The sequence below is a fragment of the Artemia sp. Qi Xiang Cuo genome, chromosome 5 (assembly GCF_049724085.1).
Source record: "Artemia sp. Qi Xiang Cuo chromosome 5, ASM4972408v1, whole genome shotgun sequence".
Lineage (NCBI taxonomy): Eukaryota > Metazoa > Arthropoda > Branchiopoda > Anostraca > Artemiidae > Artemia > Artemia sp. Qi Xiang Cuo.
The window spans coordinates 33,595,446-33,616,040 of record NC_142798.1 but is presented as its reverse complement, the minus strand read 5'-3'; the positions used below and the strand labels follow the sequence as shown (position 1 = coordinate 33,616,040).

General features: G+C 36.0%; 1 protein-coding gene across 5 annotated transcripts in view; it reads right to left on the bottom strand.

The window, feature by feature from the left end:
* Pkg21D (Protein kinase, cGMP-dependent at 21D) overlaps positions 1 to 20,595 on the bottom strand; it is a 263,107-nt gene that overhangs the window by 16,322 nt on the left and 226,190 nt on the right. For all 5 annotated transcript variants that reach the window (XM_089089512.1, XM_089089514.1, XM_089089515.1 and 2 more), the window contains exon 12: positions 14,785 to 14,948. In XM_089089512.1, coding sequence (XP_088945638.1) covers positions 14,785 to 14,948 — 164 coding nt within the window. The remainder of the gene's footprint in view (positions 1 to 14,784; positions 14,949 to 20,595) is intronic.

Below are 20,595 nucleotides of genomic sequence, written 5' to 3'. Positions count from 1 at the left end.
ACTTTTAATACTACCACTAAAGTTACTATAACTAATGGCGCTAAGGGTATTAAGGCGAAACTTTTAGAGAACGTTTAGGAGGAGTTTCAATTAAACGAAAAAAACTGTGTGCATAGGGGTTTTCAAAAGGGAATATGAGCAATATCATAGGCAGCACCACTCTATAATAGCTAGAAATATACAGCCCTTCTCTCAAGTACGTTCATTTTCCAAACACATCCAGTCAAAATTTTGAGACAGTCATTTTGTTTAGTATAGTAGCATCTATATCTTTAGAGACATTGGGCATGTCAACACCCCAAAATTATGCTATTGGCCCCTTATGCTTTAAAACTCTAGTTACTTTAGATTAAAACAGAAGGCATTGTGTTTTAGGTTGCCAATAAGACACCTCAGCAATATATCGAGACCGACTGGGAGTATTTAAGTTGAAACTTTTGGGGCTACTAATATTACTACTTCTGCTCTTACAATTTAAGTAAATAATATGTAATCAGTATTCATCGGTCATTCAGAGTGATAACATCTATTAGTTTATAACAGTTAATACACAATTCAGTGCGCAAGGACGGGAAGAAGTTAGCCACGCCCCCCAGTATAGCAGCGTCTCCGGATAAAGATTCATTTCTTTGACAACTGAAGAAGAGAGCGCTACAAAGCTGTGTCCCGGGCTAAAGCGGGACGCAACGAATAAACTCTACTGCCGGAGAATATTGCTGGCAGAGATTACGGTAGGCAATCTTAATTATCTTGAATACGCAATCAGAAATGGAGGGGAATCAGGTTCAGCCATCTCAACTTCTGGGTGCGTCAGATCCCGACGCTATTTCTCAGTTTATGCGTGAAATAAATTTCAAACTTGATTTGATCCCACAGCTCTCAAACAGCTTATCCGGTATAGAGGCAAAAATGAATAGTTTTAGTAAACAGCTAGATACAACAAAATCAGAAATTTCAAACGATCTAGCGGAAATGAGGAACAAACTCAGGGAGTCTACACTGAAAATTGACGCATTGGAGGCAGAAATAAAGCGTTATAACCTCGTGTTTTACAATTTCCCTGTGACAGGTCCATCCCAGTCGAGTTTGAAGGATGAGCTTTGTGAGTTTCTTACCTGGTGTCTCCCGAACCTATAACTTTCTCGGAGGGACATAAAAGATGCTTTCCGCCTGAGATCAGGCCCTGTAATAGTTAAGTGGCATGACTTGGAAATACGAAATGCGGTTCTCAGGAATAATTTTGTATTGAAACAAAACGGCGTAGGGGTTGCTCCGGACTACACTACGCATCAACGCGAGGCTAGAAAAAATTTAAAGCCAGTGCTGTCCCAAGCCCTAGTAAAATGCCAAAATGCGCGGCTCAAAGGCGATAGGCTTATCATTGAAGGTAAAACGTACACATACGACCGTGAATGTGAAAAAATAAAAGAAATGACGGTAAGCCACCCAATTAGGGCCCCTAATGCAGCACAGAGTAACTCAGATATCAGAGGTTTAAATCCCTATAATGTAAATGAAAATAACCAGAGTTCAGTCCAGAATTTCCATTCAGATCAGTCGGACTGTTCTGGTAATGAAAGTGACACGAACACGATAGTTGTAAGAAACAGCAACTTGCCGAAAACAAAAGGAACAGGGAAAGGTCGTAAAAGTAGCGAGATTAGCCCCGTTGATAATACTTACAGTCGCACCGCTAGAAATGTACAGCAAAGAAATGAGAAGCCATCGACAAGCCGAGTTACTGAAGGAAATCAGCCACCGATTTACAGACAAAACACACGCCCGTTCAGGCAGCCACAAAAAAAACGGCCTTGGCAGTACATGGGTATTAATAGGCCTAGGGGCGACGATTATTACCGGTTAGCTTTCCCCCCGAGTGATTACGGAGCCCAATAGCATCGACAAGGCCATACACAAACCCTGAAGTTTGTATCTTGGAATGTACAGGGTATAAAAAATAAGTTAAGTTCTGTGGAAAGTGATTTGTCAAACTTTGACTTTGTAGCATTAATTGAAACCTGGCATTGCCCTAGTGAAACTCCAAAAGTAAGAGGTTTTAATGTGGAAAGTGTATCGCGAGAGTTAGCTTCTAACAATCGTTATTTTGGAGGCATTGTAGTGTTGATAAAAGATGAGTCTTTCAAAAGTTATACAAAGCTGAAAAGTAAATCAGAAAATCTTATTTGGATTAGATTAGAATGTTGGGATGGACTGTGTATTGTAATAGGATCGATTTATATTCCGCCTCAAAATAGCTCGTACCGAAATGAAGATACGTGGAATTTGTTGGCAAAAGAATTAGATGAAAAAAGAGCTAATTTTGAAAATGATAGATTGATATTAATGGGCGATTTTAATGCTTATACTAGTGATGAAGTTGAATTAAATGATGTGTTAATTCCAGGTATTCAGTCAGCAGTCCCAGCCGTCTACAGAATTCCCAGAGCTAGCAGGGACGAAAAAAGAAGAATAAATCATTGGGGTAGAAGGTTGCTGACACTATGCGCAGAATCGGGTTTGATGATTGGAAATGGAAGATTTGGAAAGGATAAAAATCGGGGTGAGTTTACCTACGTATCTGGGCCTAAAGCAAGTTTAATTGATTATGTTTTGGTGGATATTCGTTGGGTTCCGAATTACTTCAATGTGGATGTGCTTAAGCTAGTAGGATCGGACCATCTACCGGTATTCTTAGAAATTAGATCAAGGAGTGCTCCCCAAATGAGGGATATTTCAAGTGAATGTCGTATTTATAATAATAATGTTAGACGTCAGATACCTAGGGAATGGTCTACAGAGGAAAAGGTTAAATTAAGTGAAGCGTTTTCAGAGGATGATGTAGCTATAAGATTAAGTGATTTAGAGAAGATAAATAACCATGATAGATTCATAGAAGAGTTCACGGAGATTTTACATGAAATAGCAGGCCCAGTTCTAGGAAATAAAGGAGATTGTAAGGATATAGAATTTTTTGATGAGGAATGTAGAATAAAAAAATTAGAATTGATTTAAGAAATGGAGATTTTGAGGGAAGAGGAAATAGAGGAAAATAGGCTTCGACTAGTAACAAGGTTTAAAAATGTTCGCCGGGAGTATAAACGCCTTTTAAAACAGAAGAAGAGACTGGCTGTTCAAAAAGGTAAGGAAGAGCTGATCCAGTTTTATGAAAAGAGTGATACGCGGTCTTTCTGGAGAATGATAAAAAAATGTTTTTCCATAGCTCAGCCAAAAGTACCTGACCCAAAAACATGGCCTACATACTACAAGGACGCGGTTCATGAAGACTATTCGTTCGACTGCTGGTTCAGCGACGAATTATCGATTACAGAGAATGAGACCAGTTTCCCGCTGAAAAAACACGATTCTGATCTGATAAAATCCGCATCGGAAGAAGAAATCGAAGAATGCATAAGCGCCATGGAAGGTGGATCAGCACCTGGTAGCGATGGAATCCCAACAATGATCTTGAAACAATTCCAACTTTTATTTATGCCCATCTTCTTGGCTATCTTCAACTCAGTTCTGGCTTCCGGAGAATGGCCATCGCTGTGGAAAACATCCTTGATTTTGCCGCTATTCAAAAAGGGAGACCAAGCGGATCACAGTAATTATCGACCGATATCTTTAGTACCTAGTCTTAACAAAATATTAGAAAGAATACTAGATGCTAGATTATCTCATTGGTTAGAAAAGTATAGTATTTTGAAGGAGGAGCAGGCAGGATTTCGGGATGGATATAATGCTGTTGATAGGGTCTTAGTCCTACAGGCGCTTGTAGAGAAATATGCAAAAGGGAAGACTAGGTTGTACGTTGCATTTTTAGATCAAGAAAAGGCCTTCGACAGTATTGATAGGACTTTCCTGTGCTTAGAACTGTTAAAGATAGGCTTACCAAGACTTTTAGTTAGGATACTAGCTGATATGTATAGAAACACATTTGGTATAGTTAAAGTTTTAGGGAAGGGGTTATCGTCACCGTTTGAAATTAGAAAAGGAGTAAAACAGGGTAGTAGTATTTCGCCTAGGTTGTTCACGTTGTATATAAATGATATTGTTGACCATTTTAAAAAGGTATGGGCCCCTACAGTGTCACTAGGGAACCTGACGTTATCTCTGTTGCTTTTTGCTGATGACGCGGTGTTGATAGGCAAGTCACCAGAGGAGCTCCAAATCTTATTGAGTATATTAGAAGAATATTTAGATAGAAAGAAACTAGTGTTGAATATTAAAAAGACTGAGATTGTGGTATTTAGAGGAACTCGTGTGAATAATGATGATCAAAAAGTAGAATTTTATTATAAAGGTGAAAAAGTAAAAGAGAGCGAAAATTTTAAATATTTGGGAGTAACACTTTCAGCAAAAGGAGGATGAAAAGAGCATGTAAAACATATGATTAAGAGAGGGAAAGCAGTTTCAGCTGCCATTTTACGTAATTCAAGGCTTTCAAGTATAAAAGATTTAAAAATGAATAAATATGTTTCTAATTCTAAAGTTTTGCCTACTATCCAGTACGGAGATGAACTTTGGGGGCATGACCCGGCACCACACGTGGAATCAATTAAGCTGCAACACTTGGAGAGGTTAAGTGGCCTTCATGTAACGACCCACAATCAGGCTCTAAAAGGTGACCTAGGTATATTTTCGCTGAGAATGAGTAGATTAGCACAGATGATACGGTACTGGCTTAAGGTTTTAAGTCTGTCAGAAGATAGGTTAGCAAAAGCAGCTTATGTGGAGATGCTACGGTCGAAACGTAAAAGATCGTGGCCGTATCAAATAAAAAAATGTTTTAGATGGATTAGGATTATCATATATTTGGAATGAGGGGCTAGGTCCCTCAGATCAGGGTGAGTCGTTTTTGGCTATGTTTTTAGAAAGAAAAAAAGACCAGGAAATACAAATGTGGACCCAGGCAGTTAAAACATCTGAAACATTGAAGTTTTAATACCAAGTAAAAGAGATATTTGGATTCGAATATTATTTTAAACTAGGATTACCGGGGGAGACATTGAGGACTGGGTTTCGGATCCGAGCGAATTGCCTGCCACTAAAGAATAGAAAAAGAGTATTTGAAAGAAATAGGGTGGCCCCAGATGCAAATGCGGATTACTCTTGCCCCAGATGTAACCTAGGTATTGAGGTTGTCGCCCATTTTCTCCCCGAGTGCCAGAAAATTTCTATTTTATGGTAAAAGTTTTTTGAGGGTGTTAACTGGGAGTGCCCGGGGATCCTGAACACGACTGTAAAAAGATCAATCAGGCAGTTATGTAATTATGTAAATGAAGCGCAGACATCAATGAGTGAAATTTGATATTTATGTTATTTTTCTTGTGGAGTGTGATTAAGAATACTGTTCTGTATGGCCTGTTTTTTTTTGGCTTATAATGAATTATTATTATTATTATTATTATGAGTTTCAGTGTATCTAGGTTGTCAAAGAGCATGGAAATTATTTATTGGGAATGATATTAAGTTTTGTTTTTCAGGTCAACTTCAGGAGTTTAAAAATTAAATTTAAAAGTACTGCTTGTGTCAGGATTTAAAAATGTTGAAAAATTTCTCCAACATACAAATAACAACCCAAACTATGGATACTTGTAGAAATTAGCTGAAAAGATATAAAATATTATTTTTCTTCGAAAAACACTATGTCAATAAAAAACAAACCGAAATTAATTTAGCGACGAAGACCACGCTGTCTTTCCATCACAAACAACAAAAAAAGAAGAACAATACGGAATTCTTTTCCAAGACAGTGAAGATAATTTGAATGAATATTCCGGCCCTGTGTCCAAGGGCCGTCCTCAGAAAGACAAAAATAAATAAAAGAAGAAAGACTCACAGCAACATGCGACCAATAAAACTAAAAAGCAAAGTTTTTCAACACAGTCCCAGCATACTTACTTCAGCGAAGTTCAACCAGGACTGATGAAAAAGTGAGGTAAAAGAAGGCGATTCATTGAGATAAAAGAAAAATAATTCAAAAGCGCGTTCTAATTGCTGATCCAGCCTTTTTGGCAGCTAACCTCCAAAGGTCTTTTTGTGACCGGTTCTGTGTTAAAGTCTATTGTTTTTTTTTAATATTTTGTAAGATCATTTTTAATTAAATTTGTGCATAGAGCACTTAGTATATATTCCCCCAAGTCCATATTTAAGGAAATATTATTATTAGTCTTAACTCTGATTTCAATTGCTTCTCGAACTATCTGTTTTATGCCTAGGTCTAGACCCCGGCGCCGCGCCGATGAGGGAAGACCGGCGGCGGCGGGGCCAAAAACAGCGCGCCGCCGGTAAGATGTCGGCGGCGCGCCGCCGGCGCGATGAATGTTGACCGCAAACATTAATGTTTTCATCAGTCTTTCTCAAATCACAGCTTAAATTTACAACAGATTCGAGCCTATTCATGAGTTCAAAACTTCACAAGTCGCTGGCAGGAACTGGTCTTCTTTGTTATTTATCAAGAGAAGTAGAAATCTGGTAGAAACGAAACGGCTGTGGCGTTTCAGAACCCTTGCATAATACGATTAGTTGAAGTATCTATTAGCTCTGTATTCTTAACATCAATAATTATCAAAATTAGTAGTTTTTTTCATCGAGCATTACTGCATATAAACTTCAAATACCGTATCACAAAATTCGTCAGTTATCTGGGTAAAAACTTTGAATATAACTTTGAACTTAGAAGCTTAATTTTTTCATAATGCCCTTTGCCTATATCTATTTTGGCACCTTTAAAACAGTTGAAATGCGCGACTTTGATATTGATTGTTTGTTTTTTTTCTGGCTCTTTTGGATTCCTAAGAAGACTTCTTGTATTAAAAACTGGTTTTTAATAACAATTTAAAAAAAAAATGCATTTTAAAGTTTTTTTGGCTTCTTTATAGAATATATGTGATGTAGGCTAAGCCTGAACTGCTGCTATCTTATTGCTTTTGGCTGCACCTTCGGATATTATTAATTTTTTCTTTAGGGGATTCATTCCAAATTATAAACTGATAAATACCTAATATCAGTCAAATTATAAACTGCATCTAAAAGGAGTAAATTTATCAAATTGAAAAATACATGATGAACACTTCACATGAGAACACTTCAATTACAATGACACAAAAAACACTTAATAGTTTATTCGCTATGAAGAAAAATGAAGTGCCAGCTATTTTCTTAGGTAAAAAATGAAAAGCTCATCAAAAATAAAAAAATGAAAGTGTAATTAAATGAAATAATATGCAGACTGAAGTAGCTCCAGGAAGATGTTTAAATTTTCATCCTAGTTCGTCACTTTTAATCCAAGCAAAATGTAAGGACACTTAGTATCAGCTATTGAGTTTAAGCTTTGATTTCCAAATGCTCACAAGAATTACCAAATTTAAGAAAGTCGCAACAATAAGTCACCTGTGATCGAAATACTCAAAGACTCCTCTTTGATCCCCCCCCCCCAGACTCAAAGCTTCTGCTATGGCCATTTCCATGGAAATCTCCAAAGAGTTTCTTTTTAAAATAGCTTTCGAGCGTAGTTAAGCGTATTTAGACTTTTTTGCTTTTCTTCAAAGCTTTGAAAAAAGTGTTATAATATTCCAAATTTTACATTTGTGCATATTTTTGGTAATCATTTGTGGGGTGATCGAATTTTCTAAACCACTGTAGATACGTAAGGACGTTGCAAAATCTAGTACCCTGAGGTCATAAGACTGTCAAAGACTCCTCCTTGAACCTCCCAAATTGAAAGCTTTTATTATGACCTGTTCTTTTAATGTAACTTGGGCACTGGACCATGGGCGCCATTGTCACTCGAGCGCAACGTTAGGTAGGGATGTCGATATCGCTTTCGTCACAGAAATTCGTTTTAGTGTGAATCTACCTGGTACATGTGAATGAATGTTTTCAAAGTAAACCCGTTTCATCAACAGGAAAAAAAACGGATTGGACGCAAATGTCCGTTTCCCTCTGGACGATAAAACCATGCAAGTGCTGTATCAAGTATAACTCACGAAAATCTTGTTAATTTTGTCAACTTTTCAACTTTTTGGCATCCCTGCTTTCAATAAAAAAAAAAAAAAAAAAAAAAAAAAAAAAAAAAAAAAAAAAAAAATCAAGGTACTATCACTTAAATATAATAACTCCCTATGCCCCCCTTCTGCATACCATCTTGATAGGATACCGTCTCTGCTTTAAATAAAAAAAAATAATTAACTTATTGGCACCCCTGCTTTAAAAAAATTGAGATATTATCATTTAAATATGATAGCTCAATACCCCCTCCCCCTCTGGATACTACCTTGATAGGATGCAATCTCTGCTTTAAATTAAAAAAAATCAACTTTTTGGGATCCCTGCTTTCAATAAATACAATTTCGAGCTATTATCATTTAAATATAATACCTCCCTACCCCCCCCCCTCGGGATACCACCTTGATAGGATAGCGTCTCAGCTTTCATTACAAAAATAATTTACTTAATAATTAACTAGGTCACTATACGGTTCAAACAAACACGCAAAATAACGTTAAACAGCTTAGTGTTCCTTGAAGAAAAATTGAGGGTATAAGTAAAGGGGTACAAAGACAACAACAAAAATGTCAAAATTATTTAGATATACCTCAAATTATTGGAAAACTGAGTGATAGATTTGCCATGGCATTCCATAAGATCGAATTAAAAGGGAACACACACAAAAGCCAAATTAGGCCAGTAGTCTATGATAAATCGCAAAATAACTAAGACAATGAACAAGTCCTAATTGGAGGTCCTGGATCTATCAATATATTTCAATGGTTTCCCAAGGAATTCGATATCATTTTCTTCTTTCTTAACTTTAAATGAAAAAAATAACTTTATGTAAGGCATCCTTGCTTTCAATAAAAAAAGATGTATTATTATTTGACAATTATAGCTCTCTATCCCCCCCTATAGGCAATAATTTACAATTTATTTATGAATCATATTTTTGGAGTAAATTCTGGTTCAATCTTTAATTCCCCAACATTTGACATAGCTTAGTAATTTGATAAAATTTGTCTTAGTCTAAGGTTGTTTTTTTTTTTTTTTTTGGGGGGGGGGAGGGGGTGTAAATTTTCCAGAAATAAGATTGTATTTTATATCAGGCGTTAAATAATTTAGTATTAGAAAATAATAAAATCTTATCTAAGAACAGCAAAAAAAAAAAAATCTACCAACTTACAATTCAGCTGTAGAAACAAACTGTCGGCTGTCAATTTCAAAATACAACAAAAGGAGGAAGCTTTACAGTAGTTAATGCGTTCTATAATTCTATTCAACTTGAAAATCAAATTCTTGACTATGAATGATGTAAGAAATAGCGATTGTGAAACTGCATTCGAAATGATTTAAACTCATTTCATAAAGACGATACTTTTTTTGTCAACATATGAAGAACTGTGTATATTGCAATATTTGCAAAAGCATATTGCATCTGTCTGGTTTTTATGCAAAGTAACAAAAGAGACGAAAATTAATGAACAAGAGAGTAGTGAAGAATTATGGTATGCAAAGTAATATTTGGCAAGGAAAGTCACTGGTGATAAATCGCTAGGGGTGGCATCGTGATTGCGTAATTTTCGGGGATTCGGGTAACCAAATTTTTTTTCAGGGTGACGCATAGATTTTCGGGGAAATACCCAAAAATTCGGGGATAGTGCAAGCTCTGCTTGATTTCTAATCAGGAAAATCGAAATACTAAACCACACGAGAAGGAAAAGCTCCGACTTTGCGGTTGACGCAATAAATTGCCGCACAAATAATTTTAAGTCGACCGAACGCCGCCGCCTCTGCCGGCAGCGGCGTGCCTGCGGCGCGCCGGCGGCGTTACGACACTTCGGCGGCGTTCGACCGGGCCTCGCGTCGGCGGCGTTCGGTCGAATCGCCGGTGCGGCGCCGGGGTCTACTTAGGTCATTGCTAATAAGGGCAGATTCATCAAAAAGTATTTTGTGGCTAGGATTTTCAAATACATGGCTGCCTAAAGCAGAATCAAATGATGCAGTAGCAACATTAGAATTTAGAGCTTTGGCAATATCATCTTTATTCTGTTGTATGCGTTTGTCTAAATTCTGGTGAGTTCTGCCTACATAGTATTTGCCATAATCGCATGGTATTTGATAGACCCCTCTTTGGCGAGTAGCTGGAGTTTTATCTTTACTATTACTATTGCCAGGATTTGAAATCAAACAGTTCATGGTAACGAACTGTAGACCAGGCGCAATAGTAACCCATGACCCCCCACAGCCCCTGGGGAAAGGTCTTTAAGTTATAAAATTTGTCCATTGTTTACGTATAGTATTTGTTATTGGGAAGCGAGCGTACATTTTTCGGGTGGGGACGGGAGGACGAATTTTTTGCTGGGAGGGGGGGACTGCAAGGGTAGAATTTTCCATGGAGAGGGAATTTTCTGGGGGGTGAACTTTTCAGGGAAATTGTATACTAGGGGAATTTGCCAGGATTCCTACACAAAATTTCTTTATATGTCTGGCTTTCTCTTTACTGACTCAACTTTACGCGTGGAGGGGCTAAGGGTATGTTTTCAAGGGTAAATTTTCACCGAGATTGAATTGCCAAGAGGATATTTCCGTGGGGAGGGGGATTTTTTGTGGAGGTAGAGCCAGGTTTCCTGGCTTCATTTAAAAAAAAAAACGATCAGAAATTACATAAGAAAACAAGTTTTTTCAGCTGAAAGTAAGGAGCAATATTAAAACTTACAACGAACAGAAATTTTTACGTATACGAGGGGGTTTCCCCCTCCTCAACACCTTGCTCTTTACACTAAATTTTAAATTTTATCTAAATTATTTAAAAACGACTCCTGAAAGACAAGGGTCGATTAATTAGAACAATAAGTGACTTTTTTTTTTAATGCCGAAAAACTTTAGCGTGAAGAGCGAGGTGTTGAGGAGGGGGCAACCCCCCTCGCATACGTAATAATTTCTGTTCGTTTTAAGTTTTATTATTGATTCTTACTTTCAGTTGAAAAAACTTGCTTTTTTTAGTTAGTAAACTATAAAGAACCGTGTACAACTAGCTGACAAATGCAAAAATCCAAATTTTGCAAGACAACATAAAACAGATTATTATCTGTTTTAAAATTTGTCATTATAATATTATTATTATAATAATAGCAATATATGCCATAAAAGAGAGCGACTTTTATATTAGTATTATGTAAATAAGCACTTCGTCTTCATTTAAACTTTATAAATAGGTCATCACCTTATAACTGGACATAGTTAGTTAAATTATTTCTTAAGTAAAATTGGAAAGACTAGAAGTGGAGAATGTGTTTGTGGTGAAAGCAAAACTTGTAGCCACTTCCAGTTTACTTGTCCTGTTTTTTTTACAACATTTCGGTTTGGAACTAGAACTCCAATCTCTCGGAATTAACTTCCCATTTGTCCTAGGTCATTTCTGACTAAGTGTTAAGGAAATGTTTCAATAGGTTTTTGTATTCTAATAGAAGACTGGTTTGATGTTTATATTTTATTGTCCCCTTTGATTGTGGCATTTAGTAGTATAGTTTCATTTATTCTAGTTTTATTTTCAGTAGTGTTAGTTCGTAGACTATTAGTAGTGAAATACTTGTAAAGTTTAATCACTCAATACAAATTTATTCATTCAATAGATCATCACCTTGTTTTTTTTTGTTTTTTTTTAAGTTGCTTTTACATAAAAAAAAAAAATACAATAAAATAAAAAAAAAACTGCCTCAATACCCTTGGTCGTAAATTCAAAATTATAATTAATCCAGAAAAAATAATATTACTTTGCCAACTTAGTAAAATCCAGGAACCGTAGAAAAATGTTGTCTAAAGTAAAGCGCGACTTATAACACACAGTTTTGCCTACATATATTTAATCAAGAATGTGTAAAGTTGACACCAAAGCTAAATTTAAAGAAAGACGTAGTTTCTTAACTCTAATGTAATCGAATATTAACTTTCACATAAACAAATTTCAGGTTGACCATATATAACGATTCAAATAAATAAATCTGACAATTAAACATTTCCATTTATTGACATGCAGATAAGCATATATAGCGGGCCAATTCGGTTTGTAAGGATGTGTAAAAGACAAAGTGGGTATCAAAGAAAGCAGTTACGGTTCAAGGATGTTAATTTTATATTTATACGTATACACACACACAGACATACACAATCACGCACACAAACACACACAACACACACACACACATATATATACATATATATATATATATATATATATATATATATATATATATATATATATATATATATATATATATATATATATATATATATATATATAGATAAAGTTTTACATAAAGGTTCTACATAATAAGCCTTTCGGCTTATGATGGGCTTGGGCCAAGTGCTCGAGATGCAAACAGTAGCAAATGGAGGATAACTTGCATAGATCACTACGCTTCAAAGCACCTGCTTTTACAAGAGATATTCCACTTGTCTTGCCAACTTCGTTTACACCCTGAAAACAGCATCGAAACTCGTATTGAAAGAATTTACAGACGATAATCTTGAGAAACACTTGCGCTGAGAGAGTATTCCAAATGAGAACTGACTACCAAACAAACAGTACTACCTGTAGTTTTCACAGTGAACGTGACCAGCACAAGCAAGGATACGACGAATCAGTGTCACCATTTCTTTTTTATTAAAGTCGCAGTAAATATGAGACAGTGACAGGGGTGCAGATAACGGAAGGGGAGGGGGACTCTCCCACCCAAAGTTTATAGCTTGAAACTTTGAAGCTTCAAGCCCCAAGAAGCACGTTTGGAAGAAGAAAAATATTTAATTTGAGGCATCACGAAAGAGAAAATTTACCAGAGACAGTACTTTGTAGGTTTCAACCTTTGTACACTTATTTAGATATACTTACACTTTCTCAACACTTTACTTGTCATTTAAAAATGACATTAAGAACATATCGCTGCTTTATTAAAGGGATTCGATACCATAAAGAACCAGCCTATCTCGTCCATTATAAGATTTTTTAGTTTGTGTGGCCAAACAACTTAGAATGGATTCAGTGGTCTTGCCATACCTTGTAGAGCTTGGATAAACGATCTGAATAAACGTCAGAAAACTAAAAGCCGAAACCTTCTTTCCCTGAATTCTTAGAAAAACCTTGTAACTTTTCTTGTTTTGTGCCGGAGAAAGATATATTTAGTTTTAGTGAAACCAATATCATTAGGAAGTGTAAATGGTGTTTTTTTTTCGATCAAACGGAGCAGAATTTTCTTTTTAAAATTCAGGAAAAGGGTTGTCCCTAAAAAAATTCTAGTATACCTCCTAGGAAAATGTCAAAATTTACCTCAAAAGGAGTGTCATTTGATCAATTTGACAGATCTTCGAATTTTCTTTGTGCAAGCTGCTTTGATTGAAAACTTTGCCGACACAATTCCATTGTCTTTTTAATCAAATTTCATAGTCAAATCACAAATTCTCAATAGGTTTCAATAATAAGTAGTCCCTTAGGAGAACTCGCTAATGAACCCTTTGCCTTTGAAACAGTCAGCAGCGTTGAGGCTCACAAAATGATGATTAAGGTATCGAATCTTCTTAAAAGAAATGTGATGGCTTAAGATTAAGTAATGAGGTGCAGGAATCGTGTGACGAAGCTCAGCAGCTTCTTCTACCCATCTTCGAGTGTGTAGCAAAGCTAAACACTTCAAAATGTAGTGAGTTAGCGACAGCCTTCCCTGTTCGGCAGATTCCACCAGGAGAACTGACGTTTGAAATAAGAAAAATCTTCAAGGAAAATTGAAAGCAGACTCAGACTAACAAACAAAACTTGGGACAGCTCTTCTCCATGGACAAAGAGCATGAGCGGGCTCTTCCACTTGTCTATAGAGCTTTCGTTTTTGCAAAAACCGTACCTGTGACTTCAGCTGAAGGTGAGCAGATCTACAATAAGATGGAAATTACAAAGTACCAATGAGGTCAACAATGGCGATGATAGACTTGATTCACTTATGTTCCTCTACATCGAAAAAGATATAACTTCTAAGTTGGAGTAATCAGAACTTGTTGATCAGTGGAAAGTGAAGAAACAAAGGCGCATCCATTTTTAAAGATTTTTTCCTTCATATTAAGTTTGCTTTTTAGCAATATAATTATGTGATAAATTGAGCTAAGCGGAAATCCAGACAACTCGGCCTGATGATGTTGGATCAGCTAGTTTGGATCAACTAGTTTGGATCAGCTAGGAAAAAAGGGAAAACCTTGAGATTAGAAAAGAAGTAGAAAGACCGCTTCTTTAAGTTCAGTAGATTTTGTATATTCTTCATTTAGCTTATGTGTCCGGCTTTGTCGGCACACTGGACAATTTTATCGCACATTCTTTATACCCCCATCCAAACTCAAAACCCTTGCTGCGCCCTGTACAATGATTTATTTTAACCATCTTTTTCTCATTCAGCCTTGTTTAATGATTATGCTTATTTTGTGCTGATTAACTTTATTAAGTTATGTTACTTAATTGATGATTGAGCGGTACTTTTATCAACTTTTGGATTAATGCCTAATTTTTGTTTTTGAATTGTGCTGCTCGTTTCCTCGAGTTTTTTATTTTTTTTATTACTATTTTGTCAAGATTTTGTCTGAAGATATTTGTCTTACTGGGTGTCGCTCTCCAGGTACTTATGTATTAAGCTGACACACCGAGCTTTGGTTGATGTTGGCTTGGGTTGCAATTTTGTTGCAATTATCTTTTTTTTAACCAGGATTTGCCTTACCTAAATACCAATCTAACTATAGAGAGCGACATCAACTTACGTTCCTGCAAGAAGCTCGTACATCAGGATTCCAACTGCCCAATAGTCCACCGCTCGATCATGGCCTTTGTTCAATATTACTTCAGGAGCAACGTACTCGGGAGTTCCACAGAAGGTCCATGTTTTCCCGCTAACACCAAGGCGCTTAGAGAACCCGAAGTCGACCTGAGAGCAATGGAAAAAAATCACGGAATAGAAAAAATTACTAAAACGGAAAAATTGCTCAATATTAAAATAGAAAATTTACTACAATAGAAACAGAAAAAATCTCGTTTCAAGTAATGTACCTATGGATGTGGAAAAAGGATGCCAGATTACTAAAGAATTTAAAAAAGTTAAAAATTCATCTCTGATCTAAAAAAGACGTATTGAAAAAGCCTTTGCAGTTCAAATAGACCTCTTAAAAGTCAATTCGTTCTATGCTATCCATGCGATTGTCGTTTTAAAACACTATGACAGCAAAGACTCCCTCTGATTACTAAACAAGCGTTTCTTGGTGACAAATATAGGATGGAGCTGTCGTAGATCTATTTTATTTTCATTCAAAACTTTAGAAAGGATTAATAAAATTCTCATCCTGTGACTAATAATCTATGATAACCATTTACCACTAACATCTGGTCCAAAAAATACTTCATCAAAATATTAGGCAGAATATTTTGTAATGCTTAAATTGTCAATGGTCAACATACCGGAACTTATTGATACAACTATAAAGCAATTTCTTCGATTTTCAGTTGAGGGTCGAATAGTCAATACTATAATGCTATATATATAAATATGTATATAAATATATATATATATATATATATATATAAATATATCTTTATATATATACAATGTATGTTTTTTAAGTAAGTACCGTTTTACGATTACGCTACCACAGTGCTACGGTCGTCATTCGGCGCATGCACACTGGTTACCTACATCTCTTGTCTACGCACTTACGCCATTACAGTCTGATTTTTAATTGTATACGTTGTTTACTGAGTGTTTAAGATGCCTCCAACAATTGTGAGTCCCGCCGATTGTGAAGTACGGGCGGTTATACAATTTCTTAGTGCTAAAGGCGTAAAACCAATCGATATTCATCATGAGATCTGTGAAGTTTACGGACAAAACATTATGAGTGATGGAATGGTAAGGAAATGGGTGAGAATCAAAACAACAATCCATGGAATGGCGACATTCATCATCACCCAAAAAAGTGAAATTTCCCGGGCAGAAATTGCTTGCTTAAATTGTTTGCTCGTATATATATATATATATATATATATATATATATATATATATATATATATATATATATATATATATATATATATATATATATATATATATATATATATATATATATATATATATATATATATATATATATATATATATATATATATATATATATATATATATATATATATATATATATATATATATTATATATATTATTATTATTATATATATATATATATATATATATATATATATATATATATATATATATATATATATATATATATATATATATATATATATATATATATATATATATATATATATATATATATATATATATATATATATATATATATATATATATATATATATATATATATATATATATATATATATATATATATATATATATATATATATATATATATATATATATATATATATATATATATATCGGAATAAAGTTCAACGAGGGTAAAACCGGATTCCTGGTTTTTAACCACCATAACCAGACCCCGGCGCCGCGCTGGCGGATCGACCGAACGCCGCCGACGAGAGGCCCGGTCGACCGCCGCCGGAGTGTCGCTACGCCACCACCGGCAGAGGCGGCAGCGTTCGGCTGACTTTAAATTAATTTTGCGGTAATTCATTATTGCGCCAACCGTAAAGTCGGAGCTTTTCTTTCTCGTGTGGTTTAGTATTTCGATTTTCCTGATTAGAAATCAAGCAGGGCTTTCACTATCCCCGAATTTTCAGGTATTTCCCCGAAAATCTATGCGTCACCCCGAAAAAAAATTTGGTTCCCAGAATCCCCGAAAATCACACAATCACGGGGCCACCCCTAGCGATTAATCACCAGTGACTTTCCCTGCCAAATATTACTTTGCATACCATAATTCTTCACTACTCTCTTGTTCGTTGATTTTTCGTCTCTTTTGTTACTTTGCATAAAAACCAGACAGATGCAATATGCAATTGCAATTCATATGTTGACAAAAAAAGTATCGTCTTTATGAAATGAGTTTAAATAATTTCGAATGCAGTTAACCAATTGCTTTTTCTTACACCATTCGTAGTCAAGAATTTTACTGAAAAAAATATAAATGTTTTTACTTTTTTAACTTTAATAAATCAAATAATATTAACATTTTGATTACTAAATATCAGTATAACTGACAATGAACATTCGTTTGTATTTTTTTCAGTAAAGTGCAAATTTTGTTCTGGCCTTGGGAAGGCATAGAGGTTTTGCACCCAACTGATGTTAATTTCTACTCGTTTTGAGTTTGAATCGGTTATTCATTGTAATTTCTTTTCGTTTTGGGTTTCATTTATTTATCGATGCTGATTTCTGATAGTTTCACGCTTGGTAAATTATTTGATTTTATTTTTGCTCATTTTTTGTTTAATGGAGTTCTTCACTTTCCTCGGAAAAACTTATTTTGTGGAAAACGTTTTTTTAAGTTAATTTCTGTTCGTTTTATATTGACATAGTCTTTTCAGGGAAAAAGAAAATAATACTTTAAATTATTTAATAGTACTGTTTAATTCAGTTTCATACCTCCTCTAGTTGACCTGAAATGGAAAACTTGATACCATTCGCAAAAACAATCTGTTTACTTTCTTTGATTGCTTGGATACACTTACGCTACATTGATTTGGTTAAATTTTAAGAGCAGAAGTAGCCCCGAAAGTTTGAACAGAATACCCTCAGTCATTCTCGGGATACTGCTGAGATGCCTTATTGGGAATTAGCATTATCACAGTGTATTTTGCTTTAATCTTCAGTCAACAATTAGTTTTTAAACATAATGGGCAAATTTGTAGGTGGGCGTGGGAAGGTGCGAGTGGAAGGGGGATTAAGTGCCCTTCAATTACTTTTGACTATCAAAAAGTGCAATACCCCTTTGAATTTCCAATTGAATGAGCCCTTTTTCAATTTTCTACGACAAAGATTTCAACATAAACCTTATGTGCCCCCAAGGCATAACTTATAACCTTTGTCCTGGGGGTTGTGGGGGAGTGTCCTCCTCAAAAACATATTTTCTATCTGGAAATCAACTACGCTGAACAAAATGGCTATCTCAAAATTTGTATTGGATGTGTTTGGGGGAATGATGAGTGTGGGGGGGGGGCTGGTTGCCCTCCAATCACTTTCGACTATTAAAAAGGGCACTAGCCCTTTGAATTTCCAATCGAATTAGTTTTTTTTTTATGTTTCTACGACAACGCCTTCTATAAAAACCTTATATGCTCCCAATGCATAACATAAAAACCTTGCCCTGACGGCTGTGGGGGATTATCGTCCTCAAAAACATATTTTCTATCTATAAATGAGCTACGCACAAAATGGCTATCTCAAAATTTTGATTGGATGTGTTTGGGGGAATGATTGGCGTGGGGGGGGGAGGGCTAGTTGCCCTACAATCACTTTCGATTATTAAAAAGCGCAGTAGCCATTTGAATTTCCAATCGAATGAGCCTTTTTTGAACTTTCTACGACAACGCCTTCTATAAAAATCTTATATGCCCCCAGGGCATAACTTAAAACTCTTGCCCTGAGGGCTGTGGGGGAGTGTCCTCCTCAAAAACATATTTTCTTTCTGAAAATCAACTACGCTGAACAAAATGGCTATCCCAAAATTTTGATTGGATGTGTGTGGGGGAATGATGGGCGTAGGGGGGGGGGGCTAGTCGCCCTTCAATCACTTTCGACTATTAAAAAGGGCACTAACTCTTTGAATTTCCAATCGAATGAGCCCCTTTTGAAGTTTCTACGACAACGACTTCTATAAAAACCGTATATGACCCCAGGGCATAACTTAAAACCCTTGCCCTGAGGGTTGTGGGGGAGTGTCCTCCTCAAAAACATATTTTCTATCTGGAAATCAACTACGCTGAACAAAATTGCTCTCTGAAAATTTTGACTGGATGTTTTTGGGGGAATGATGGGTGTGGGGGGGGGGGCTAGTTGCCCTCCAATCACTTTCGACTATTAAAAAGGACCCTTGCCCTTTGAATTTCAAATCGAATGAGCCTGTTTTGAAGTTTCTACGACAACGCCTTCTATAAAAACCTTATATGCCCCTAGGGCATAACTTAAAACCCTTGCCCTGAGGGTTGTGGGGGAGTGTCCTCCTCAAAAACATATTTTCTATCTGGAAATCAACTACGCTGAACAAAATCGCTATCTAAAAAATGCTGATTAGATGTGTTTGGGGGAATGATAGGCGTGGGGGGGCTAGTTGCCTTCAATCGCTTTTGACTATTATAAAGGGCACTAGAACACTCGATTTCCAATCGAATGAGCCCCTTTTGAAGTTTCTACGACGACCCCTTCCATATGAAGTGCCCTGCCCTAAAGGAAAAAATAATAAATGATACGTTGTTCCAATATCGTTCTTATATGCCCTCAGAGCATAACTTAAAACCCTTGCCCCAAGGGTTGTGGGGGAGTGTCCTCCTCAAAAAGATATTTTCTATCTGGAAATCAACTACGCTGAACAAAATGGCTATCTCAATATTGTGATTGGATGTGTTTGGGGGAATGATGGGTGTGGGGGGTGCTAGTTGCCCTCCAATCACTTTCGACTATTAAAAAGGGCACTAGCAACTCCAATTTCCAATCGAATGAGCCCTTTTCCAAGTTTCTACGACAACTCCTACGAAAATTTTGACTGGATATGCTTGGGGAAATGATGGGCGTAGGGGGAGGATAGTTACCCTCCAATCACTTTCGACTATGAAAAAGGGCACTAGAACTCTCGACTTCCAATCGAATGAGCCCCTTTTGAAGTTTCTACGACAACCCCTTCCATATGAAGTGCCCTGCTCTAAAGAAAAAAAAAATAAGTAGTACATTGTGCCAGCATTGTTCTTATGTGCCCTCAGGGCATAACTTAAAACCCTTGCCCCGAGGGTCGTGAGGGAGTGTCCTCCTCAAAAACATATTTTCTATCTGGAAATCAACCGCGCTGAACAAAATGACTATCTCAATATTTTGATTGGATGTGTTAGGGGGAATGATGGGCGGGGGGGGGGCTAGTTGCCCTCCAATCAGTTTTGACTATTAAAAAGGGCACTAGCCACTCCCATTTCCAATCGAATGAGCTCTTTTCCAAGTTTCTACGACAACTCCTTCGATATGAAGTGCCCGGGTATGGAGAAAAAAAAAACACATTGTGCCCACATCGTTCTTTACTTAGGCAGCGCTAGCGCGCTGCCTATGATTTGTTTTCGTTTTTCGGTTTCATTTATTTATCGATCCTGATTTGTGGTAGTTTCACGCTTGGTAGATTATTAGGTTTTATTTTTGCTCATTTTTTGTTTAATGGAGTTCTTTACTTTTCTTTGAAACACTTATTTTGTGGAAAAAGTTTGTTTTAATTAATTTCTGTTTGTTTTATATTGACACAGTCTTTTCAGGTAAAAAGAAAATAATACTTTAAATCTTTTTGTTTTTTTTTAAGACTTTATAGTTTGGCCTGGTATTTGTATGCTGGAGGAAAATGTTCAGCAATTTTTAACAACATACACTCTTTTAAAAATCAGGACACAAATAGTAGTGTTTAATTTA